The sequence below is a fragment of the Tiliqua scincoides genome, chromosome 3 (genome assembly GCF_035046505.1).
Source record: "Tiliqua scincoides isolate rTilSci1 chromosome 3, rTilSci1.hap2, whole genome shotgun sequence".
In the NCBI taxonomy this organism is placed as follows: Eukaryota; Metazoa; Chordata; class Lepidosauria; order Squamata; family Scincidae; genus Tiliqua; species Tiliqua scincoides.
In genome coordinates, this window is record NC_089823.1 from 183868172 (window position 1) to 183895312 (window position 27141).

The 27141-nt window shown below is 45.1% G+C and overlaps 1 protein-coding gene across 2 annotated transcripts in view; it reads right to left on the reverse strand.

Annotated features, from left to right (window-relative positions):
* MXI1 (MAX interactor 1, dimerization protein) overlaps nucleotides 1–26517 on the reverse strand; it is a 97492-nt gene extending 70975 nt beyond the window's left edge. The window contains exons 1-2 of one of the 2 annotated variants that reach the window (XM_066622464.1): nucleotides 26280–26517; nucleotides 10236–10368 (exon numbers count right to left, since the gene is read on the reverse strand). In XM_066622464.1, the coding sequence (XP_066478561.1) occupies nucleotides 10236–10368; nucleotides 26280–26517 (371 nt within the window). Of the gene's footprint in view, nucleotides 1–10235; nucleotides 10369–10877; nucleotides 11293–26279 lie in introns of those variants that run through there. The other variant, XM_066622465.1, reaches the window with a different exon arrangement.
* Nucleotides 26518–27141: the final 624 nt, after the last annotated feature.

Below are 27141 nucleotides of genomic sequence, written 5' to 3' on the forward strand. Positions count from 1 at the left end.
GGGAATGGGAAAAGGTGGGCAGTAAAAGCACAAATGGGGGGAGGGGATGGAAAATGCCTGAGCTTGGCTGGAAAGCACAAAGTAGAGTTTCAGGAACTTTGCATGGTGGCTGGAGACACTTAACAGACAAAGCAATGAAAGATCCCCAATTGCAATCTAGCAAGACGGTCCCTAACTTAAGTACTAACATTGCTCAAGGAGTCCCCAATCATTGCCCTTTCTGAGCTCTCAACAAATGGGTCACTTACACAACTGGCAGAGAAAAACCAACACCTCCGGTGGGCTGGGAAATATAACTTTGCTTTTGTTAATGGCATCAAGTCACTTGACTGGACGAGTGGCACCCACCTGGTCACTCCATCATCCTCCTGACATAAATGGACAGGTGTGGCTATCCAATCGCGAAGCATATGCCAGTCCTAGAGGGGGGGTAGCCATTCCAGACCAGAAGATAAGCCAAATCCACAGACAGTACATGTTTGAGGAATAATGGATTTTCCAAGTAAAGGACAAAGACTGCTTGCAAGATGTTTAAAGCTGCTAAAGTTTCTGGGGAGTTAAAAGTGCTCACAAACACAGAAAAAGGGCAAAAAACAAAAGGGAAGACATAAGGCGATCACAGTTCCAAACTTAGTCAAAACAAAACAAAGTCAAAGGTATAGAATGGGAGATACTTGGCTGAGCAGTAGTACTTGTGAAAGTACTGGGTATTGCAGTGGGTATTTCTGGGTACAGCAGAAATACAGCAAAATCTGGGTATTGCAGTGAATCATAAATGGAAAGTAACGGAATGGAATGCAAGCCAGTAGTGTGATGCAGTTGCAAAGGTGGCCAACACAACTATAGGTTGCATTAACAGAGCCATAGTTTCCAATTCACAAGATGTTGTGGTTTTGCTTTACACGGTACTGGTCAGACCTCATCTAGAATACTGCACCCAGTTCTAGGCACCACACTTTAAGAAGGATGCCACTAAATTTAAACAGGTTCAGAGAAGAGTAACAAAGATGATCAGAGTATAGAAAAAAAATCCTGTTAGGAAAGGTTAAAAGAACTCAGTATTGTAGCCTGGAGAAGAGAAAGCTGAGGTGAAACATGATAGCCCTCTTCTAATACATAAGAACAGCCCCACTGGATCAGGCCATAGGTCCATCTAGTCCAGCTTCCTGTATCTCACAGCGGCCCACCAAATGCCCCAGGGAGCATACCAGATAACAAGAGACCTCATTCTGGTGCCCTCCCTTGCATCTGACATAGCCCATTTCTAAAATCAGGAGGTTGCACATACAAACCTGACACATGGAAGAGGGCAAGAATTTGAGACTATGTCTAATGGGCTTAAGCAGCAGGAGGAAAGATTTTGGCTGAATATCAGAAGGAATACCTTAATGGTTAGAGTGGTTCAGCAACAGATTGAGGGAAGTGATAGGTTCTCCCTCACTGGACCTCGTCAAATAGGAGCTTGACAGACACCTGTGGGAGATGCACTAAACCGGGTTTTCCTATTTCAAGCAGAGGATTGGACTAGATACCCTTGAAAGCCCCCTCTATGATTCATTTTGCTGCCTTGTTTTTCATAGCTTATCTCTAGCTCAGTTGCCCTATTATTCCTCTCTGACCCTTTCCACTGTACCAACTGTCATCTCAAAGCAATCTTCTAACCATATCTCTGGACTGTTTTGGTTAGTATACTAGTCTTGCACCATCTGGTAGACCATTGTTAGGCTTCTAAATGTGGTAGCAAATCAGTCAACTGAATGTCTTTGGCTTTTGACCCACTCAGTTATCAAGCTTCATAAGGCTTCCTGATCCTGGGCTACAGAGCAGTGTGTGATAGATTATGGATAGATTGAACTGGACAGCATTGTGTGCAAATGAAAAACCAAGTTATGAGAGCCAGAGAGAGGACCAATACAATTGCTAGTGTGATGTCTACATGGTGTGTCCGTAAGAAGTCAGAAAAATGACCTGCCAGGGGAGTGAGGATAGGAAATAATCATCCTGTGCCCAATTGGATATGTATAGGATGTCTCATGACCCTTTCTCCTGCTCCCTGTACCCTGGAAAAGTTACAACAATAGAGAGAGTGCAATCATATCATATGCTTACTTTGTTGAAGAGACAGCATGGTGTAGTAGTTAAAACATTGGAACAGGGCTGGGGAAGGATCAGGTTCAAATTCCCACTCAGCTACAAAGCTCATTGGGGGACCTTGGTACAGTCACCATCTCTGTCTAACCTGAAGTTTGTCACAAGGATAAAAGGTTTGTGGTGAAGACAAACGTGAAGGGAGGTACAACCATGTGTGCCACCCTGAGCTAACTGGAGGAAGGAATCCTTTTTGGCAGAAATGAATCACGCTCAGGTAACTAATACTGCCTAGCAAGTCCAGATAGCTCAAAGTAGAGGTAGAGCAGTTATGCCAGGAGGTTCAGATCAGAACACTGGTTGCTCTGAAATGTTCTAAAAGGCATCTAAATAAGATCATGGAGGGGGGGAAGAAGGGGGGCACTTGGCAATAACTTCAGTGTTAGCTCCACCACCATAATTGGGAAGCAGAAGACAAATAAAAGATCAGAAGTTATAACACAGTTCATGCCTGAACTGAAATATCTGAATATATGAAGAGGTATGTGTAAGAAGAAAGAAAAGTGACAGAAGAGAAAAATACTTAAGATTGGCTGTTATACTGAAAATGTAGTTGCTTTTGGGCAAACAAATCCATGACAACAAACAAACCTAAACATTCTGGAAGGAGCTTTCCATGATTAAAAACCTGTCATGAATTCACTTTGGAACAATTTGAGCAGGGGTCCCCAAATTACGGCCCATGAGCCACATCCAGTCCACCAACCCATTATAACTGACTTGCTGAGCCCACTGGCATCACAACTGTATATGGTCTTCCCTCTACTCCCCCATGCCCACACCCATCCACTACATTCCACCTTTAGATGAAGTGAGTGCTGTGCAGTGCTGCCTCTCTTTGAGAGCTTAACAGAAAACAGTCCCATAGCTACAAATATTTTTTTCTCCTATTGTAAAAATTCTTAGAGTCAAAAAGTATTATTTTCTATAATTGACCCCTTCTAGTCAGTTTTGTTCCCTTCCCTCAGGGCTGCATTGCAGTTGCACTAGTACTCAAAAGTTGGATAGGATTGGGCCCTCAATCCACTGTACAGACAAAAATATCTTATCAGAGAAACAGTGCAAACCTTTACACAAGAAGCTTCAGTGGCTGATTCTTAGGAACAACTGCAGACTGAGGACCTTGTTTGTGAGTCAGGTCTAAGGCCTGCCTGGTGCCCACACTTTGCAAGTTTTCAACAGCAAGCCAAAATCTAGATTTTTAAAAGAATGATAAAATGTGCTGTTGCCACCATTTTATTTGCTGGAGTTCGTTGCTGGCTCTGTTGACATTACTGGTTTTATGGCATTTTTATTGTCTTTTGATTGATTTTGTAAGCCGCCTTGTAAATCCTTTGGACCAAATAAGAGATATAAATGCCCAAAATAAACACAAACAGAATCAACCAACACAATTTTTGATCCTACACACTTATGCAGGAGAAAGCCCACTGAAACGCACTCGGGATACTCCGAACGCACTCAGGATACTCCTCGGCGGGAGGGGGGTCAGGGGCTTCTTGTAGTGGGGGATTCGATTATTAGAAACATAGAGAGGGGGGTTTGCGACAGATGTGAGGACCGCATGGCGACTTGCCTGCCTGGTGCGAAGGTGGCAGACATCACTTCTCGTCTAGACAGGCTGGTAGACAGTGCTGGGGGAGAGGTAGCGGTTGTGGTGCATGTCGGCACCAACGACGTGGGCAAGTGTAGCTGGGAGGTCCTGGAGGCCAAATTTAGCCTTTTAGGCAGGAAGCTGAAGCCAGTACCTCAAAGGTAGCGTTCTCTGAAGTGCTACCTGTTCCACGTGCAGGGCCAGCTAGGCAGGCGGAGATCAGGGGTCTCAATGTGTGGATGAGACGGTGGTGTAGGGAGGAGGGGTTTAGATTCGTTAGGCACTGGGGAACGTTTTGGGACAAGCGGGGCCTGTACAAGAGGGACGGGCTCCACTTGAACCAGAATGGAACCAGACTGCTGGTGCATAACATTAAAAAGGTGGCAGAGCAGCTTTTAAACTGATCCCTGGGGGAAGGCCGACAGGAGCTGAGGGGCATCCTAACCCTAAGCAGCCCATCCTGGGGCATTCTGTGTACAAATGCTTTTATGCGAATGCCCGAAGTCTACGAGCAAAGGTGAGAGAACTGGAATGAACGGCCATGGTGCCAGAGGATTGGAGGATAGCAAATGTCACGCCTATTTTTAAAAAGGGAAAGAGGGGGGACCCGGGAAACTATAGGCCGGTCAGCCTAACATCCATACCGGGTAAGATGGTGGAATGCCTCATCAAAGATAGGATCTCAAAACACACAGACAACAGGTCTTGCTGAGGGAGAGTCAGCATGGCTTCTATAAGGGTAAGTCTTGCCTCACGAACATTATAGAATTCTTTGAAACGGTCAACAGGCATGTGGATGTGGGAGAACCCGTGGACATTATATATCTGGACTTTCAGAAGGCGTTTGACACGGTGCCTCACCAAAGGCTACTGAAAAAACTTCACAGTCAGGGAATTAGAGGACAGGTCCTCTCGTGGATTGAGAACTGGTTGGAGGCCAGGAAGCAGAGAGTGGGTGTCAATGGGCAATTTTCACAATGGAGAGAGGTGAAAAGCGGTGTGCCCCAAGGATCTGTCCTGGGACCGGTGCTTTTCAACCTCTTCATAAATGATCCGGAGACAGGGTTGAGCAGTGAAGTGGCTAAGTTTGCAGACGACACCAAACTTTTCCGAGTGGTGAAGACCAGAAGTGATTGTGAGGAGCTCCAGAAGTATCTCTCCAGACTGGCAAAATGGGCAGCAAAATGGCAGATGCGCTTCCATGTCAGTAAGTGTAAAGTCATGCACATTGGGGCAAAAAATCAAAACTTCACATTTAGGCTGATGGGTTCTGAGCTGTCTGTGACAGATCAGGAGAGAGATCTTGGGGTGGTGGTGGACAGGTCGATGAAAGTGTCGACCCAATGTGCGGCGGCAGTGAAGAAGGCCAATTCTATGCTTGGGATCATTAGGAAGGGTATTGAGAACAAAACAGCTAGTATTATAATGCCATTGTACAAATCTATGGTAAGGCCACACCTGGAGTATTGTGTCCAGTTCTGGTCGCCGCATCTCAAAAAAACATAGTGGAAATGGAAAAGGTGCAAAAGAGAGCGACTAAGATGATTTCGGGGCTGGGGCACCTTCCTTATGAGGAAAGGCTACGGCGTTTGGGCCTCTTCAGCCTAGAAAAGAGACGCCTGAGAGGGGACATGATTGAGACATACAAAATTATGCAAGGGATGGACAGAGCAGATAGGGAGATGCTCTTTACACTCTCACATAACACCAGAACCAGGGGACATCCACTCAAACTGAGTGTTGGGCGGGTTAGGACAGACAAAAGAAAATATTTCTTTACTCAGCGTGTGGTCGGTCTGTGGAACTCCTTGCCACAGGATGTGGTGCTGGCGTCTGGCCTGGACGCCTTTAAAAGAGGATTGGACAAGTTTCTGGAGGAAAAAATCCATTATGGGGTACAAGCCATGATGTATATGCGCAACCTCCTGATTTTAGAAATGGGTTATGTCAGAATGCCAGATGCAAGGGAGGGCACCAGGATGAGGTCTCTTGTTATCTGGTGTGCTCCCTGGGGCATTTGGTGGGCCGCTGTGAGATACAGGAAGCTGGACTAGATGGGCCTATGGCCTGATCCAGTGGGGCTGTTCTTATGTTCTTATGAAATCAATTAGATTTACTTGCAAGTAAACTGTCCTAGGATCAGGCTGTATACATGCATTTGTATGTCCTCATAGCAATAGCAACCATAAGGAAGTCATTTTATTTGTATAACTTTATCACTGCACATTCCTCCCTCAGTCCACAGTATGTACTTAAGAAAATGTCCATAGGTTGTGGCAGTTTGCAAAGCTACACATTTAAACCATTGGATTTGGCAGCACCCAATTTGACCAACATGGACTTCTGACTGGGTCTAGAATTTACAAAAGGTTTCATGGTTTGCAGGATGGGTCATTTAAAACTAGCACTGTGCCAAGTAATCATGACGATTTCTGATTTAAAAGTTGCTGTTTTGGAAAGGAAAAAGGGGCCAAAAGGAAACCCCTACATTTCACTCCGATTTACAGTAATTTTGTAAATTCTGTACAGTTCAGAAGAATTTGATAGACATGAAACATTTGGATGCATGGCTCTCACAGGGAAGTAGAGGCAACAAAGGAGTCATGAAAATAGGAGACAGTGGAACATGTGACCTACATCCCCTGGCAATGTTAAATCCTATCCAAGTCTCATTTTGCTTTCCAAGCCTCAAACATACTTTTCTTGCAACCGTGATAGATAGAAACTTGCTTCAATAAAAATGAAAACTGTACTGTGTGAGCATGAATATCATGCTTATAGGTCAAAATACAGTTGCCTTCTACTCTCTCTCTCTCTCTCATAAAGAGAGAAATGGCTACACTCCTACAAATGGCTCAAAACAAACATTCCAGCAGAGCTGCACAAGGCAACAGAAGCTCGTTGCGGCACACAACTCACTTTGCATTGTTTAATTTCAATTGCCTGCATAAGACAGCCATGAATGTGAAACCTCCTGACTACTAACTGCCTACCAACATCCCCAATGCTCTGACCCCGTTAGCCATATCCTTGTATGAACCTGGTTAGACTGCTGGTTTACACAACTGTCCATTTTAACTTCATTAACCTGATTATACTCTGGAAAAGTATCAGCTCGCACCCATGTGGTGTTCTTGATTTCCTGCTCATGCAGTATTGCTTTGGCTACTGATGTCCCACTGAGGGTACAATCCACCAAACTCCCACACAGGTTCTACTGGAACAATTAGGAGTACTTGGTGGAGCAAACCATCAGTCCATAAGACTAAACAAGCAACTGCTAAGCAAGCAGGTGATGTAAACCAATCCTTTTGAGACAAAATGGCATCTATTTGGAAGGAGAAAATCCAACCCCAATATTCCTGTCGCTAATGAATAGGTGTGAAAATAGAGACAATGTCTGGAATAAGACAATAATATATTAAATATATTTCCAGATGTAGCCCACAACATCTGGAAGCCCTTTGGCATCTAGCTGTAGATGCAGCCATCAGAGATATCAGCATACCTGATGCAGAAGGAATCAGGTTCTCTTCTCCAAGTTGCTGGTCAGGCTATACAAAGAATCCTCATAATCTGCTTCCACTACAGGGGCAACAGCATGCAATTTAAGCATCCCCATAGAATTAATTTCAAATGTATTTGCTTAAAAACATAGGTCACTACAAGACAAATTAAAAGCAAGTACGCAGTCAACTGAGTAAAAGTCAATAAAAATGAGTTAAAATCAAGGGAAAAGGAAACCAAAAACGAAAAACCACAATTACAGCAAAACTCCAGTCAAATGATCTCCAATAGAGGAAATGACATTAAAATACATAAATGTGTGCCCAATTCTGAATGCTGCTGCTGTAAATAATGAGGTTTGATGGATGGCATGTGTCCCTCAATTGGACAGAAGACAACAAGATTCCCCCCTCCCCAAGACAGATATCCCAAAATGATAAAAAAAAAAGACCAGACAAAAATGTTTCTCTGGGAGCTTTACGCAGAGCTTAGTGACTTAACAACAACTTCAGCCTTGTGCCGAAGGCACTCTGTGAGATTACAAATATCATCTCTATCCAATGGAATCCTGCAGCTTTTTTATTGCAACAAACTTGCTCTGCGTCCTGCCAACTAGTACATTAGCTTGGCATAAGAATGGTGAAGTACACATCACATGAACACAGTTCTGCATGAAGCTATAAAGGGAAGACTGAGGGCCAAACAGAATCTGATCAAGGACTGGAGAATCTAAGTTCTACAACAAAATGAGAGCATGGAGGAGAGGAGCTGAACCCTGCCTTTGCTCTCCGTTTCCTTCAGGCATGTTTGTCCCAGCCTGGTACACTTCTCATATCAGAAGCATGCTGGGGAGAAAAGGATCTGAAGAATAGGATGGCAAGGCAGGGGAGAGTTCATCCCCTTATCTATGTGCATATCACAAGTATGCAATACCAAGGGATTCTGAAAATATGGCACTTCATCTCCTGACCTGGGCAGGTGTACTAGCAGCAAGTCAAAGAAGAGGCTAGTGCCAACAACAAGATCACACCCAATTTTTTGCTGTCCCACCTACAGTTCTTCCACTTAAGAGGTTCATAGGTGAAGTTCAAAGGGTTGGAAGTCACAAAATGTGTTGCCACTAGATTGTAGGCAATGATCAGCAAAGAGGCAGAAAAGAGAAAATGAACGAAAAAGCAGTGAATTCTATAGAAAAGATGGTACAGTGGAATAAGTATCTAACTGGTGTCAGTGGTCAGACTTGCTCCCAAGCAGGGGAAGGAGTGCAATAACTAAACCAGGTCAAAAAGCCCACTTGCTCCAACAAAACATTCCTAATGTGTTTTATACTATCACTCAGAAAATACAAGTGCAGGTCACAAAAAAATCCACCAAAAATGTTTATTTTAAGTGCAGCCTTGCTCACCTCTTAATGTACAACATGCTCAGGGTCATTTAGGTGCTCTTCCAAATAGAACTGGATAGGGTTTTGCCAGTAAAGCCAGCACCAGGAAGAGATGCACACATCCCCAAGGCAGCAGAAGAAATGCCACAGAAAATAAAATAAAATAACACTGGAAATACAGCACTTCCATGCCTCTTCTGGCTCCTAGACTCTAAGTGAAGGCTGACGTAGAGAAAATCCTATGCCCCCCATCAATCACCTCAGCTCATCCATCCCTTTACTCCTGGTTTATAGCATACATTTCTTTTAAAAATTTCTATTCCTTCTACCCACCAACACCCCCATTCCTTCTGTGTGTTTCTTTGTATACTCCTGGTCCATAATATTCAGGTTCAGGCCTAGCTCCTGCCCCATCCAGTCTTACCAGTTGTCTTTTTTTTTTTTAATGTCAAAAGCTGATTAAATTCCTATGACTCTTTTTTTTTTTAACACAAAGGCAGAACTATTTTTAGGCAAATCTGTATGTTCAGTTCTTTAGTCTGACATGCTATCTATTAAAATGCCATCTAAACAGGAACACTGACTGCAGTATTATATTAGATTTGGCCAACTCTGAAGGTATCTGTGAAACTCAGCAAAAAAAATAAATCACAAAATAATCCACTGCCCTTTTCTCTACAATACCGTTGGATAAGATGTTCCAAATGTTATGAAATGATAAGATGTTATTACAGCTAAAATCAAATTAAAAGTTTCACTTTTCACATAAGGCACGGTGAGAGACAACAAAATATTGTCTATAGAAATAGGATCAAGGGTTTTTGGGGATGGCAACAAACTTAATATTGCAACAAAACTGCATAACTTGCCAATTAATGCTTAATATTTATTAATTAATTAACAAACCACCAGAAGAAAATAAAGCAGGGTTTTGCATTACACAAATATCGATCTATGAAGAAGTCGATCCACACAGTAGTAGCTAGCTTTCCTAGGGAAACGGCATCTAAGCCATCCCTTGCTAAAACAATACATTCATTAAAAGTGCCACACAGAAGCTACACACAGTAAGATACAGCAAGAAGCATGCACCTAATTTTTGGAGTGGCATTTGAGCTAAGATGGTTTGCTCCAGTATCCTGGATCTGTATTGCTCTCCAACTGAAAATGCTTAGGATCAAATCCCAAGCATGCTTATTTCAGAGTATGCACCACAGAATAAACCTGTGGTAGGAGCAGCCACTACTCAAAACTAATTTCACCCTAGGAAATGCTCTTTCTAGGAAAAAGCCTTTAGTGGGAATGAAAGTTACATAAAGGACCCTAGTACAACCTACAGAAAACAAGGCATTGCACATCCAACTAGCAAGCTAGTTTTCTGAGATTTAAAGAGACAGCAACCACAACAGCATCTTGGGAAAATCTTCTATTAAAAGGCACAAGGACTGAGAGGAAGTGCGACTGTAAGGGAAGGGAAACTGAATTTCCAGCAGGCGTTCCAAGTAAAATACAGTGTGCCAGACTGGTGCAGGAAGTTCTTGGATCACTCTCTTCCAGTCAAGCTGGCAAGCTCCTTTGCACCCCCCCCCCAACAGAGCATACCTGTTAGCAGTGCCTGTACTGCTACCTCCACTGCTATGCTTCCTAGCCCGGCTGAGCCTCTGCGGTGGCTTTGGGTCTTGCAGTCCAAGGCTCGGCATGGAGGGGAAGGTCGAGGCATAACCATGTTCACACTCTGCACCAGCAAAAGGGAAAAGAAGCCTCAGTCAATAGGAAATAAAACTGTAGGTTCCAAGGACATGTAGGCTTCAGAAGGAAGCTCCAAAATAACCCTTTGGGAGTGCTCTTGACTTCAAATCATGACTTCAAAGAACAAAAAGAGCAGAGACATGAACTCAGGTAGGACACATAGACTCAAAACAAGCCACCTGTCAGAGGGTGACCCCAACTTAGGAAAGAAGGCAAATTCTGCATGCAATTCTGCACCAAAGGATCCCAGACCACAGCCCAGAACACCAGAGAGTGCCTTGGCCACTCAGTGTGAATCCACCATTCCATAAGTGAATCTCTCCATCCCATATCTCTCCATCCCCTTATGCTTCTTGATGGCATGCAAAGCTCCTCACCCCACTCCCCTCGCTTCACCCAAACATCACGTCCCTTCCCCAAAAGCCACTTGTTCCCATCTTTCTGTGGGGAGGTGTCACTACAATGCCCACCCTTTCCTTTCCTCAACCCAGTTACCTCTCTCTCTGCGCTCCAGGTATTCAGCTGCCTCCAGAAGGCGCTGGATGTTGATCATCTCCACCCGTTCCATAGCCCCTGGGTAGGCGAGGCCTCCTGCTGCCCTCTGAGCACCCAGAGGCACTTCTCCTGAACACGTGTCCCCCCTCCCTTGCAGTTGGCCTTCCTTCTGTGCCCCCAAAAGTGACAGCCCCCCAGATGCGTGTGTGTCCACTTTCTCTCAGGGCAAGTGGAAACAAAGTAGGAAAAATTTGGGGGGGGGGTTTCTTTCTGCTGCCTCCAGAAAGTTAACCAAGGAGGCAGAAAAATGTGGGGAAATCTTGCCAGCCCCTGCAGCTCCTGCCCCTGAATCCTCCCCCTAGAGCCTGCCACTGACCTGCTCCCTGCCCCTCATCCTCTTGGTAGCCTTGAGCACTGATCCTGCTCCAAGCCCCCCAGCCCTGGTTCTCTTCCCCCCCCCCCAACCTGGAGCACAGCCACTGGTCTCACTCCACACCCGACCCCTAGGTACTGAGCCCCGGCATCCAGCCTCTCCTCACTCTCGCCCCCTAGTCCTGCATCCTGCCCCCTCCCTGGGGGACCTACACCTCCCCTCTCCACCTCCAGGCTGCCCCAGCATCCATGGTCCAAGCCCTCTCCCTGGGCTCCAGCCGCTCTCTCCGCCTCCTGCAGCAGATCCTGTAGGTCTCTACTGCCTTTCAGTTTGTTTACCTCTGCTTAGAAATCATGGGAGGGGGGAGGGGACACAGGCACACACGTGAGACTCTGCCCCGATGCCTCCTGGGAAGCGTAGTTCGCCGCTGGCTGCCCTGCTTTGTTGAGTGCCACGCGCGTGCACGTGAGAAGGGGCCGTACAGGTGCATTGTGGGAAGTCTGGGGCTAGCATAGCGCGTGCCGTTCTGTGACTGGACGCAGGAGGGGGTAGCTGCGTTCCTTTCATTCTAGTGGGTGCCTCTGGGGGAGTGAATAGCATAGCTTGCCTGCGTGTCAGGCATCCTCATGCAGGTTGCAGCGTGTCAGGTGGATGCTCCTGTGCTGCAGCAGGCTGCTTTCCTGGGTCCTGACTTGGGCTTCCCCTGCCCTTCCTTACAAGTATCAACACAACTGACAGCCACATCCTATCTCGCCTTCTCAGTAGAAAGTTCCAATGATTTCAGAGGGACTGTTTCCATGGAAGGCTGCAGTCCTATCCACACCTTCCTGGGAGTAAGCCCCATTGACTAGAATGGGACTGACTTCTGAGTACACATGCATAGGATTGGGCTCTCAGGCTGCAATCCTATCCGCACTTTCCTGGGTGTAAGCCACATTGACTAGAATGGAACTTCTGAGAAGACGTGTCTAGGATTGTCTAAGTGTGCACAGAATTGCAGTTCAGATGAGCTGGGGGAGCAATAAATATCCTGCCTGCTTTTATTACTATACTAAAAAACATTTTATTCAGCATTTATTTCAGAAAACTTGAAATGTTGGGAACAATGAGACTCCCCCCCCCCCAAACATTAGAACTAGGCTGAAAAAGAAAAAGTTTTCTATGTAACAGTACACAAGTTCTAGAAATTTGTCTGAATGGGATCCCTGTTGTTAATCTAACCTAGGTTTGTTTAAAGCATGTGGTTAGATGTACAGTATACACAATACATTAACACAGTCAAGTTTCACCTTCTAGACCAGTGGTTTTCAGCCTTTTTCACCTCATGGCACACTGACAAGGTGCTAAAATTGTCAAGGCACGCCATCAGTTTTTTCGTCAACTGACAAGGCACACCACTCTGCTGGTAGATGGGTTCACATCCCCCAATAGACCTGCTAACAAATGACCCACCCCAAACTCCTGTGGCACACCTGCAGACCACTCACGGCACACGAACGTGCCACAGCACACTGGTTGAAAATAACTGTTTTAGGGTGCAATCCTAACCCCTTATGTCAGTGCTTTCCAGCACTGCCATAGTGGTTCCAATGGGACATGTGCTGCATCCTGCAGTTCGGTGGTACTCACAGAGGCCTCAAAGTAAGGGAATGTTTGTTTCCGTAACTCAGAGCTGCATTGCCCTTCAGTGCTGGAAAACACTGACAAAAGGGGTTAGGACTTCCTTCAGACTAGGAATATCTCAGCCTAGACCAGGGGTGTCAAACTCATTTCATATAGAGGGCCAAATAGCATTCATGATGCCTGTTGAGGACCGGAAGTGATGTCATTGAGCCAGAAATAAGCTTAATGACCAGAAATAAGCACTTTTTTCTCCCTTAGGAACTGCAAATGACAGAAGAGAAAATATGCAAACCTTGATAATATTTTCAAGATATGGGGGAGTCTAAATATAATGCTGCCCTATTTGTGTAGCACCTTAGCACAGCTCAGCAGCTGAGAGCAACTGATGGTGGTGCTGGGAAAACCCAAGGGCTGGATAAAGAACTTCTGGGGCCACATCCCCCCTGCCTAGACTCTACCTAACAATACCTGTTTGTGTGGAAAGCTCCATAAGGGCTAATGTATCTTCCTGCCAGTTTTTCCATATGTATTCCCTTAGTGTTTCTTCCTGCTGATCAGTATCATCTAAAAGCATTATTAAGTTTTTAAGTAGTGCAGAAGATCACTGGCAATTTGCAACACTAAACCACATCAATTTTGCAAGAACTTACCTAATTGAACAAATCTTTCCAACAGTTGATAAACCTCAAGTTAACTAAGCTTTGGAAAAACAACCTTAGAGGTTACAAATCAAGCAGAACTTTGTAGTTTTAACATAAGGTGTATGAAATATTGTCCAAAAAAACAATTGCATTTATTAGAACCAATGCCGAAAAAGAAATGAGCAAACTTTTGAGTTCAACAGAACTCTTAATCCATCTAGATATTAAGCCAAAACAGAAGCAAGCTTGGTTAGATGTTGCCAGACATGATGAAAAACCAAACTCTGATGTTTTTCATAGCTTAAGAGAAGGCGCATTACATTGGGTCAGACTTGATACAGGAAGAGCTCAGGTTTTGTACCAAAACTATAGGGACAGAGAAGTAAGCCTGTTCTCTTTTGAAATTAAAAAAGCCAGCAGTTTTTACCCCTAGCACTATTAAAATGCCTATATCCCTTGTAATCAGAAAGCAGAAGTTTAAAAAAAAATCACATAATAGTGTTCAACAAATCCAGCTATTAATTTGAGGTAGGAAATGAGCTAGAAGGTAAATATAAGTCAAACTGGATAATTTTGTGAATTGAGGGTTGTGGTTCCCTTATTAGGCAGAGGGAGAGCATCCCCTTTCCTGGTGGTTGTTTGCTGGTGTCTCTTTTGTACCTATCTTGAAGGTTATGAAACCCTCTGGAATAGGTTCTAGTTTTTCATTTATTTTGCTGTTTTTCATTTCATTTATTTGTTCACTTTGTGAACATTTTTGTTGTTGCCAAAAAGCACACACACATAGAACAATAAATAATAATATAAATATTTATTATTTTGTATTTCATAAAGCTCTTTATGAAATATATGATTTATTTTATTTATTTATTTTGCTTTTAACTTACCTATAGAAATGTTACTTGGATCAACTAAAACAACCTGACCCCATTTTATTGGCTTTATTCCAGCAGGAATTGAAGGCAGCAAGATCTAAGTTATGTGCCAAATATATCTCTATTTTGGATTTTCTTTTAGTCCAGAGAGTTTTAATGCTGAGACTAAGAGGACCTGGTCCAGAGCACTGACTAGCTAGAGATCACCTAATCTGAGAGCTTTATGTGAGCCATCCTAGCTCTGTGCAGATGATATTATCTATTGTGGGGGGATCAGGCCATATTTAATCCAGAGAGTTCTAATGCTGAGACTAAGAGGACTTGGTCCAGAGCACTGACTAGCTAGAGACCAACTAATCTGAGAGCTTTATGTGAGCCACCCTAGCTCTGTACAGATGATATTATCTATTGTGGGGGGGGGGGGGGTCAGGTCAGGTCAGCTGACCCTGCCCCCTCCGCATTCCTGACCTCCATATGTTGGAAGGCATGTTAAAGGAATCTTTCATTTGTCAGTACAGTATAGTGGCCTCCAACTGCATTATCTCTATGCTCCCTTTTCCTGTATACAGATCATAAGAGCCTACGTACATTGTGCATGTGTCTGCATAGTACTCCTGCCTGAGCTCCTTATACTGAGTCAGGCCATTGGCTCATCTGGCTCAGTATTTTCTACACCCTCTGGCAATGACTCCCCAGGATTTCAGAAAGGAATAATTCCCAACTCTACCTGAAGAATCTGCAGAATAAACAAGGGATCTTCGGTACATGCTCTACTACTGAACCACAGTCCTCTCTCAGGGCCCAATCCTGAATTTAACCAGTGCTGGTGCTCAACCCTAGTGCTGGTGCTGGGTTTTATTTATGACACCCAGCAAGTAAGGAGCACCAGCGCTAAGCCCATGCCAGGCAGCAGTGCTGCCTCTGGGGGCAGGGGGAGGGTGGGACAAGGGTGGGGAGAGGAACACGGGCAGGATGGGGGTGGGACCTGTGGAGTGGAGCTCCAGCGGATCCTGAACTCCTTGTCTGGCTGAAAGACCCAACACTGAGTCTCTCAAGCCTGTACTGGCAAAATAGCTGGTGCAGCAGACTTGAGAAGCCCCATTCACTGCAGGGCTTGGGGCATGCCCTGGGGGAAGGGGACGAAAGTCTCCTTTCCATGAGGAGACCTCTGGCTGCTTCCCAGCACTACCGGATACAGCAGTAGCCGCTTTGGTGCCACTGTTCCAGTGAGCACTGGGAAGCTGAGGATTGGGCTGCCCTTTGGCACCTTTGATACCAGTGGGTTGTGTCCTCCCTTTTCACTATTCAAAAGAATGTCTGCTTACATTTTATTATGGCTTTGCTAATAATGGTAAACGTAAGAAAAATGATATGCTGTAATTGGCTGTGCACAAGGATTTTTCTGGGGCAATCCATGAACTGAAGATGGTAAGAACTCAGTATCTTGCTTGCAGATTCTTTGTAACAATCCATGTGGATAAGTACAGGTTGAGACTAATTATTCGCATGGGTTCCTTTCCAAGCACTCACATGGATGGCAAAAAATGCACTATAGCAAATCAATTTAAAAAACAAAGTTTCTTTGCTCCAGTGATTTAAAAACAGCCTTGCTGGCCTTTTGACTCTAAGATAAGAGTCATTAAGAAGACAAGCCATCAATTGTCCTCCTCCAAGAGCTTAAAAGCTTCACTCAGCTCCTCCCTTCACCAATGCAAAGCAATCACCTTTCTTTCACTGCTCAGGGGGAAGGGAGAGGTCGCCTGGAGAGAGAAGGACTGATGGATTGTCAGCCAGCTCCCCCCCTCTCTCTGTTGTTAAAGGACTGTTCAGATTTTGAAACTGATTTTAAAGGGGTGCATTTTCCCCTTCTTCTGGGATCAGCACATTCCTTCTCATTTGCAGGGGCCATTCGTGTTGAGTCAAATCCGTGTATAAAAAAATCTGTGTATAAATAGGCTGGACCTGTACTGCCAATTTAACATTCTTTTTAATGTGTATTTCTATGGAAGTCTTTAGAGAAAATCATGCCAAAAATCATGTGCTTTCCTAATGAGACAATAGTAGTCTCTGCTTATTGCAAGTCATGTTAAACCAACTGTTCAGACATTATTTTAGCATGGGAGTTAAGTTACAGTGGGTTTTCATTGGGATGCTTCACCCATACATTTGTTCCTCAATGATCCAGGAATGTATTTGACAATCTACTGAGACTATAAATAAAGGAAGAAGAGCAACTACACTTTTTGAACCTGTCAATTTCCACATCTGTATGGGGAAGCAGAAATGGAAATTATGTTGAAAGTGTATTAAAAATTTGAAAAACCTTTCAGATGTATTTGCTAGCATTTCCCATGAGTAAAAGAAACATGAACAAAACAGAATTTTTCTGGGGGCACATTGAAAAGCAAAGTGGTGAAAGAAGAATAGTTAGCATCTTTTCAGGCATTAACAGCTCAACCTTAAAGGTGGCACCACAATCTGGTGCAGTGGTGCCAAAGCAGCTGCGGCTGTATTCTGTGGTGCTGTGGCAGCCACCAAAGGTCTCAGGAGAAGGGGACTTTCATCCCCTTCCCCTGATGAAAGCCCCACACCCTACAATGGGGCTTCTCAAGTCTGCACCGGCCAATTTGCCAGAAGGTTCACAGCCCAATCCTCTGCATGTCTACTCAGAAGTAAGTCCCATTAGAGTCAATGGGGCTTACTCCCAGGAAAGTGGGGATAGGATTAGGCTGTCAACATGGAGTTCAGAATCCAGAAGAGCAGAGCAGAGCTGGAGGTCAGCGCTGGTGCTGGCCCAGCTCAGGACTGGGCCCTAAGTTTATTTTGTGTTTGTTGCAATGATACAAGCGAAACATAACATCTGGATTCTGGTGGCAGAATCATGTTGTCCCTCCTTTTCTGTCTGCCCTTCTTCCTCTATGTCAGACGCATTCCTGTGGTCTCACTCAAAGCCCTTCACTTATCTGGCTTCTTAATAAGGTTTGCCAACTCCTGATGTTCAGAAAAGCAAGTCAAATCTCATTCTCATCTGAATTGCAAGAGAAGCTTATATACCATGAGATTTAAAATAATACATTTGAGATTGCTTTTATTTGCCATCTGGTTTCTTTCTGAGCCTTTTGGCTATGCAGAGGTCAGGTTGTTGTTGTTTTTCTTTCACTACAAATCTGTGTAATGAAAGGAAAGAAGGTGGAATAACAGGTGAGGTTTTCAATATTGTAGCAATGATATATTAAAATAAGAACATCATGTGCAGCCATTTTCAACCACTGTCTGCAGGTGCGCTGCAAGAGTACGGGGGGGGGGGGAGAGTCATTTATCAGTAGGACCATTGAGGGATGTGTGCTTACCACCAACAGCATTATGTGCCTTCTCAATTGTCAAAAAGCTGATGGTGTGCCTTGACAATTTCAGTACCTTGTCAGTGTGCCTTGAGGTGAAAAAGATTGAAAATCACTCATGCAAATGAACTAAAACTGCAGTCTTTTGTGCTACCTTATTTGAACACTGTGAGACTGTTGCCCAAATCCTAACCCAATTTCCAGTACTGGCATAGCTGTGTCAATGGGACATGTACTGCATTCTGCAGTTTGTGGGGACACTCACAGAGGCCTCTTCAAGGTAGGGGAATGTTTGTTTCCTTACCTCAGAGGTGCATTGCCTTTATGTCGATGCTGGAAAGTGGGTTACAATTGCGCCCTGTGTCTCTTGCCAGATCCTATATATGCAACCAGGGACCAACAACTAAAAGTGAATAGAATGGGTGAATGGGACTAGATCCTACAACGTGTTTTAATCTGTGGCTTGAAGACTCAAGCAACATTTTTAATTATGTTTTAGACTTATCCAACCATGGAAGTGTGTGTGCAAAAATGAATACTTTAATGATACTGCTGACTTTCCTTCCACATCATGTAGATACTAGCATTCAATCAGTCTATGCACAAGACTAAGTACAAACAAGCCTAAAAGAATTAGTATTTTTCTCTCTATATATATTAAATGTTCAAATGCTTGGCAAAGAAACAGATACACCATCTTATCTGTTATTTGATTGCTGCCAGATTAGGGGCCATAGCTCAGTGGTAGAACACCTGCTTTGCAGGTAGAAGGCCCCAGGTGCAGTTGTCTGCATCTCCAAGTAGGGCTGGAAAGGAACCTGCAACACTAGACAGTCAAGCTAAATCAGTGTCAATGCTTACTGAGTTAGATGAACCAACTCAGTACTGAGCAGCTTCTTATGTGAATATGTGCTCACATATAGGAGGGACCAGTGATGTCAACCTTGCTTACCAGGTTTGTGATCTCTCACCCACAAATCTTTTGCAGTTTTTTTTTTTGCACAATCTGTATTTACATATGTGTATCATCCATAGCCAATTGCACAGTAGTTGTCATGAGGTGACTGAAGAGGTGGAGCCAGTTACTTGCTGCACCTTACGAACCATAAGAACGTAAGAACATAAGAACAGCCTTAGTGGATCAGGCCATAGGTCCATCTAGTCCAGATTCCTGTATCTCACAGCGGCCCACCAAATGACCCAGGGAGCACACCAGATAACAAGAGACCTCATCCTGGTGCCCTCCCTTGCATCTGGCATTCTGACATAGCCCATTTCTAAAATCAGGAGGTTGCACATACACATCATGGCTTGTAACCCGTAATGGATTTTTCCTCCAGAAACTTGTCCAATCCCCTTTTAAAGGCATCCTGGCCAGATGCCATCACTACATCCTGTGGCAAGGAGATCCACAGACCAACCACACACTGAGTAAAGAAATACTTTCTTTTGTCTGTTCTAACTCTCCCAACACTCAATATGAGTGGATGTCCCCTGGTTCTGGTGTTATGTGAGAGTGTAAAGAGCATCTCTCTATCCACTCTGTCCATCCCCTGCATAATTTTGTATGTCTCAATCATGTCCCCCCTCAGGCGTCTCTTTTCTAGGCTGAAGAGGCCCAAACGCCGTAGCCTTTCCTCATAAGGAAGGTGCCCCAGCCCAGTAATCATCTGAACCACACACTGAACCTGAATATGAAGGTACAAAATGAGAAAGTTTAATGCAAAACTCTAAAACTGATCAGCAGGACAGCACAAAGTCCTAGTCAAAGGCAATCAATTAATTCTCCTATTTTAAAGGTGAGGAATACTGAGGCTGAGAGGTAAACAGTACAAACCAGCAATGGCAGAGATTTTGTTTTTTAACTTGCAGTTTTACTAGGCATTGTTGAACTATTATGTGTCAGAAATCTTGGCTAATATACAGAAAAATATTCAGGGGTTCTACCAATAGGTTCCAATTTATTTTTTGCCCATCCCTGCTCTAAATAACATATAAGCTGCATTAACATTGTTAACAGCCATGGAAACTCAGCTTTATTCCCTGTGGATGACATCAAAAGGTTTTCTTCCTCTGATAGAAGAAGTCTTTCTCCGAAGGAAGGAAACCTTTGCATGCAACACTATGTTTTTCTTTAATGTCATATTCTGCCTCTACTGTAGCCAAATGAATCCTGACTAGGTGGTTGGGATCCATACAGTGTGCTTTCCTGGAGAGGAAAAATGGCCAAAGATTGCTTTAAGATGTCATCTTCAAAGTGTAAGTGACTGAGCTATCTCCAGAGGATCCCACTCTTTGGAACCCTTACTCAGAGCCAGTTAATATGTTATGACCTTCAAGTAAAGGTTGCTGAGAATTACTGTCAATGGCTGAGCTCCCCATCAAGCCACACTACCTATGGATAAATCTAATAGTGTGCATTCCAGTTGCCACCACTCTGGAGAGTTTCCAGTCAAGTAGGCAAAACCATGTGGAAAGCAGATTTTGAATCTGCAGTGAGGACTGCCACTATGTGAGACCATAATATATCAAATGGGCTAAATAAGCCTTGATCTGATGACATCTGGAAAGTAGCAAAAAAAAAGCAAAAAAAAAAAAAAGCTCTCTTTTTAAGCTGTTGGAGATCAATTTCCTAAAGAATATTGTGATTTGAATTCATTTGTTTGATTTCTCTGTGTTCCTTATGGGGTTTATGTGCATAGCTTAACAAGTTTATTCTATGCACATATTCCTAGAGGGTTATGGTGGGCTATTTACCTTCCACAGCTATTCCACTGTTAGTAAGGATGCACATGAAAGAAATTTTGTATGACATAATACATAACCTAAAGGTCTGGTGGCTTGCATCTAGGGCAACAGCAGATGCTTCACTTCCGGGATCCTTTAAATTTCTGCCCATACACTTGATATTACAGAGGTGTCAGTGTCATTACTTTGAAGCATAATACTCCTGCTGCAAAATTCAAATGGACTTTGGGGAGGATAAAATAAGCATGAGGCATGACATCCTAATGTGGTCCCACTTTTAATCAACTATGCAGATCCCACAGCTCAAACAATGGTTGTAGTACATCATCACTACCATTGCAGTGTCTCCAATAATATATTTTTTAAGAAATAACTATTATTCAGAGTATAGATGTATTTATTACTTCCATACATTTCTAAGAGGGTGAAAAGACAGTACTGCACTGATATGTTGGTGACCTGACTAGCAAAGAATGTAAGGGGCAGGCACTGATAAATAATAGTCTTTAGTCTTTTTGAGCAGTTGTCCCATAACGAGCCCAAGAATATACTTTCATACACGTCTTCTGTAGCCACTAATGCTCAGGCCTCTTTCAACAATGCCATTTTCTTTGTTTGCAAAATATCCCCTCCTGCCGCCAACTAGGTTGCCATGCTCCCATTTTGATCTACAGAACACAACCCACTTGCACATGTTTGGAATCAACATGAATGGAGCTGTGGTGCAACTGAGGTCTAGTGCTTAATGTGCACACATTTTTAATATTAAAATATCTGCAAATTGCATGTATGCCACTATGCTGGTGGCTGTTATTGTTCATTATACCAAGGGTGTAGGTAGGCTTTGTAAAATTAATGCCAAGATTGCACTCAAGCAGTTGCCTGCAGTGTAAAGACAATGACATATGGTGTATGGGAACCAGAAAATACACATGCCACTGGGCTGAGTGATAAACAGACACCAGAAGAGCAAGAATGATAAGCATTTAATCGATTTAAAAAAAACTGTTCCTAGGTACATTGTCCTAAAAGTTCCATTTTTAAGGTAATGCCACTCTTTTCAAGCTATGTGGACTTAAAAAACAAACAGCAGCAGGATAGCCACACTAATGGTAATCATCAGTCTATTTTACAAGTAAGGATTTCTTTCTCATTCATTTCTCCTTTTCTTTATTTATCCAGCTGTTTATTTTGCGAAGTCCATAGTGCACGTTTCCCCCACCACCCTTTTGACTTTCTAGCAGACTTGCAAGCTTTGTTTTCTCCCTGGATATGTTACAAAGAAACGATTAGTTGCAACATAATCCGATTTTGCAAACAGGAGCAGAGTCACTCTCGTTTAAACAACCATTGGTCTTGCATGGTTGTCTTTCCCGATCCATACGGATGGGAAAAGGGCAAACTGCAACTCTGCGGCTAGTAAACAAGAGGAGGCTGCGAATCAGGCCGCCCCTCCCCACGAAGGTTTACGGTAATGTGCTGGCAGGGCTGCATTCGCAAGTCTTTGCGATGCCACCAAATGGGAAGCAGCTAAAGTGCTGCAAACATCCTGGAAAACTTCAGCCTCTCCTTTCTTCGAGCAGGATTCGCTTTGAGATCTCGAAGGACGCAAATCCTCCTTGGGGGAAAGTCAATACAGAGCAGAGAAGATCCCTCTTTCCAACATCAGGAACTTCTACAGCTGCTGAGCGCAGGATCAGCCTCTGGATCTCTCCCTTGCTCTGCATCAACACTGACCCCAGAACTGAATCTCTTCTGGACGGTCCGAGGCTCTCCAAACCTGCTCAGAAGAGGGAATGCTTTGCAAGTGATTTAGGCTGCAATCCTATGCACACTATCCTGGGAGTAAGCCCCATTGACTACAATGGGATTTACTTCAGAGTAGACATGCGTAGCATTGGGCACTTAGGCTTCAATCTTAGCCACACTTTCCTGGGAACAAGCTCCACTGACTACAATGGGATTTACTTCTGGGTAGACAAGCATAGGATTGTGCTCCCAGGCTGCAATCCTATGCACTTTCCTGGAAACAAGCCCCATTGATTACAATGGGACTTACTTCTGAGTAGATAAGCTCACTCCAGGGAGCTTACTTCCAGGAAAGTGTGCATAAGATTGCAGCCTATGAGCACAATCCTATGCACACTTTCCTGGGAGTAAGCTCCACTGACTACAATGGGATTTACTTCTGAGTAGCACAAGCATAGGCTTGCACACTTTCCTGGGAGTGAGCGCCATTGACTACAATGGGATTTACTTCTGAATAGATAAGCCTAGGCTTGGGCTCTTAATCTGGCCAGGATTGCTGCCATGCACAAACAGGGAAGGACTGCTAGGGCTGAGTCCCTGCGCCTGCACTAGTCTCGTCCTGGCAATCCCTGAACCGGGGAGAGCGAGCCGGAGCCCTGCGGCTTTAAGCGGAGACCATGACATCATCCCACCACAACTCCCAAGAAGGACACTCGCCGGGCTCGCAGGCCCCTCCCACTGATCCCCAGGCTCAGCAACGCGTGACATCATGGGGACCGAGGGCCGCCCGATTGGCGGAGAGCGGTCCGGAGCCGCGCCCTCCGAAGGAGAGCAGGGCCAATGCGCGGAGAGGAGTTTGTCTCCATGTGGAAACCATGTGGCTCTCCGGCGGGGAGGAGCTGAAGCGGATTCCACCGTCTCCGCCAGCCGGGCTGCTCGGAGTGCGCGCGAGGCAGCGCTCGTGGACGCGGTGGCCTGAAGGGAACTTTGCAGGGGGCTGTGCGTGGACGCAGCGCTGCACAAGCCTGCACTGCACGGGTGGGTCCCGACTCACCGGGAGAGTCGGAGGAAAGGTTTCAGCGTCTCGCCTTCCCAGTGGGATGCTGCAGCAACTCCCCATCCTTGCAAGGTGGAGGGGCCAGGTCGCCAAGAAACCGCCAAGAAACCGGGAGGGCTTCCTGCTCCACCAGAAGGAGGAACTCACGTCCCCACCCCTCCCTCCACGATTAGCCATTGCAACGCCAGGCCAGGCTGCAGAGTTGCTCCATCCAGGAGCCAGGAATAGTCCCTACCTTGCTTTCTAAAGCCCATCCAACTCTGGCCTCCTTATGCAAATGGCCCAATCATATCCAGCTTTCCAGCGCTGGTGCAGCCCTGCCAATGAGGTATGCACTGCATCCTGTGGTGGGGGGCAGCTGAGCAGGCCTCCTCCAGGTCAGGGAATGTGTGTTCCCTTTCAGGGCTGCATTGCACCAGCACTGGAAAGTTGGATAGGCTTGGGCCCTCAGGTAGCAGCTAATGATACTTGGGGTTCGATCCGGTCCAACTTTCCAGCACGTAATGCAGCCCCAAAGTAAAGGAACAAGCATTCCTTGTGGCTGTTCCCCCCCTCCCCCATCACAGGATGCAGCATATACCCCTTTAGCATGGCTGCATCAGAGCCACAAAGTTGGATAGGGATCAGGCCCTTAATGATCAAACTGAAGATTAATGACCCTGTTTGTATCGAGTTACAGGTTTCTACAGGCCTTTCTGTTGGGAGTCCCCTTGCCCATTTGGAAAAATAAGGATTCTATAAGTGAATGGGGAGGGCGGTGGGGTGCCCAGATTCCTTTCTGATGATGCCCAAGTATAAAAAGATACCGGTCACTGACAGCATTGTTTAACAACAAATTGATGGTCGCCCTGAAAGCTTCACTTGGGGCCATAGTTCATCCATGGTCAGCAGCAGCAGCAGCACCTACAATCCCTGCACGCACTATGGCTCGGAGTAATACCCCCCAAAGACTTAATAATCAGGCACTGCGTAGGCCAGTGGGTTTTGTTTGGTTTGACAGCAGGCGCTCCAGCAGCCCATCACGACGGCCATACGTAACCGCCTTCCCCCCTTCTTGCATTGGGCTACATCTTTTTTTTTTCCTATGCAGCAGTAAGTAAGAAAAAGGAGCCTGCAGGAGGTGGGGCAAAAAATATATCCCCAAACAACCCAAGGATCGAAGGGATCCGCTTTAAAATTATCTTGCAGGAAATAGGTACTTGGGTGCACACCTGTTTTTTTTTTGGGTGGGGAGCAACCAAGCTCAGCTGACCCCGGGTTCACCCACTTGTGTACACAGATCACCTGCACTAATGAAGAGGGGATGGCTCTAAGCTGTCCTGTCCCACTCTCTGGCTAAGTTGCTGAGAGCTAGAGACGCCCCTCCCAACACCAAGCGGGCTACCCGGCTACTTAGTTGGCTCTTTTGCCTACGTGACTTCCCGGGGAAAGAGCGAGAAAAGGAAGGGGGAGAGGATAACACAGACACGCACGCACCGCTCCCTCTCTCCCTCTCCCTCCCATGCTCAGTCCATGCGCTGAGCTCATCTCCCACCACTGGTGGTGCTCAGCGATCTGGGCCCTGCTGCTGCTGCATCTCAACCTTCCAAGTCCGGTTGGGCAACTCAAGGAGGAACTGGCTTCACAAGGAAACAGTTTCATTGATGACAGGCCCAACACTGACATGTGTGATGGGAGGGCAGGCTTTGTGCAGGCTCCTTCCTACACTAGCCTCCCGGAAACAAACAATACACACATAGATCCACTTATTTATTAAAGAGAGCGAGAGAGAGCAAGACAAGGAGAGATCAACAAAGACTCAGCCAGTTGGACCGCAGTGGAAATTTACACTGGCAAGGGGGGGTGGGGGAGCCCTGTCACTGGAAGGCCTACTTCCCCCCACCAGCCAAAACATCACACCCAAGGAGAGCCTGAGACAGACACATCATTAACTTAAACCCAGTTCAGGGTTTCCCCACTGCAGGGATGCATCTCCCTATTTATTCCCTTCCTCCTCTTCCTGCTGACCTTCATTGTGCTTCAGCTTCCACGCAACAACACCAGCTCGCCTGGTTGCAAAAAAATTCTGCCCTGCCGCCTGTTATTGTTCCAGGAGCTGCTCCTCCAAGACGTTGCAACCCAGCGAGTCTCTCCGGATTTTTATTTTCGCAACATCAGCAGGGAGGGGGAAGGGTGTGGGGTAAATCCTTTTCCCACCGAGGGGAAATCTCCCTACAGATTGATACAGATTTTTTTTATCCCCCCCCCTTTTTGTTCCTTTCACTCATTCCTCGGCTTGCTTTAGGGAGGAGGGACTCTCACTGGGGCTTATGGGGGGGAGGGCAGGAAGAGTTGGAAAAAATATAAACAAGCTATATTTCCCCAAGCTTGGAAGTCTTTTCGCTTTCCCAAAGTTTCCATGGCCCCCTCTTCCTCCTCCATCCCAAAACCGATCCTTTATTTTAGTTTGATCCAGGTTTATTTTTATTATTTTTTAAAGCTTTTTTTTTAATGGGGGGGGGGGAGAACATGGGGTTTCTCCAAAAGCATGTCATCAAAATGCAGCTCTAACATGACGACATTGTGCTGGGTCACTTTATCCAAGGCGATTTTTTTTTTAAAGCATACCAAACAAAACAAAACAGAACAAAAAAAAACCCCAACGATTTCCTGATTGGATCGTTTTCCTACCGAGATCTCTTGCTGTATTCAAAACAAACAACAAAAAAGGTGGGGGGGGGGAGACGGAGACACACACACACACATCTCCTCTCTGAACCCAGGATGTGGTGGCCAGGCTGAAACTGACCCCCAGTTTAGTCTGATCAGGCCGCCTCAGTTTCCCCTTTCAGTCTTGTTGCATCTTCACCCAACACTCTCTTCCTTTTCGGTTGTCATGGCACACGCCTGGCTGTGCATTATTTTGTGTGTGTGTATGTGCTTGATTTGTTTGTTTGCTTGCTTGTTGGAAGGAGCAGGAGAAGAAGGAGCCCAACAAAACCCAAACTCCACTTACTTTTGTTCTCCTTCTCGATTTGCTCCAGGTAGCTGGCTGCCTCCAGCAAGATCTGCACGTTCTGCAGGAAAGTGTTGATCTTCTCCATGGAGTCCTCGCTGCTGGTGTTGAAAATGTCACTGAACGGGCACCTGGACATATTATCTGCCACGGGCAGGACTGGCTGCTGCCCTCCAGCAGGCTCCACAGCATCCTCTTCGCATCTCAGTTCCTTCCTCGGCCTGCCACGTTTCCCCATCGCTGCTGCAGATGGAAACTTTGAAATTTTTAAAAGCCCTTTTGGCCGACTTTCTGTTTCTCTCCTCTTGTTGCAGTTTGTGTGTGTGTGCGTGTGTGTGTATGTCTCGGAGAGATTGAATGAATCAAGGGACCTCTTGATTCAAAGACTCCGGGCAGGTCCTAGCGCTCGTCAGGTTTCTTTGCAAAACACACAAAAACAAATGGGGAATAGAAAATGGGGACTTCTTTCTTTCTCAGTTGTCAGAGCTCTTTGTTTACAAGAAGGGCCCTCCCCACCTACATCAACGCCTATTCTATCTATTACTAATGATCATAATTATTATTTTTATGCCATCAGAAAATATTGTAATTTGCAGGGGATCCACAGGCAAAATAGACAGGTCCCTGTGGAGAAAAGGAAAAATACATGTGAGAATGTGGACAAATGCACCTACTTAAAGTGTTTGTTTTTTTTTCTAATTGGGAATCAGGATTAAGGGGATAAACCAAATGATGCATGGAAATGGCAGGCTAGATGCTAACATTTTATTTTTAGTTTGTTTTTTAAATGAACAGTCAGGTGTGAAGTCAAAACAGGACAAAAGAAAATCAATTATTTGGGGGGGGGGAACAGTTCCTCAGT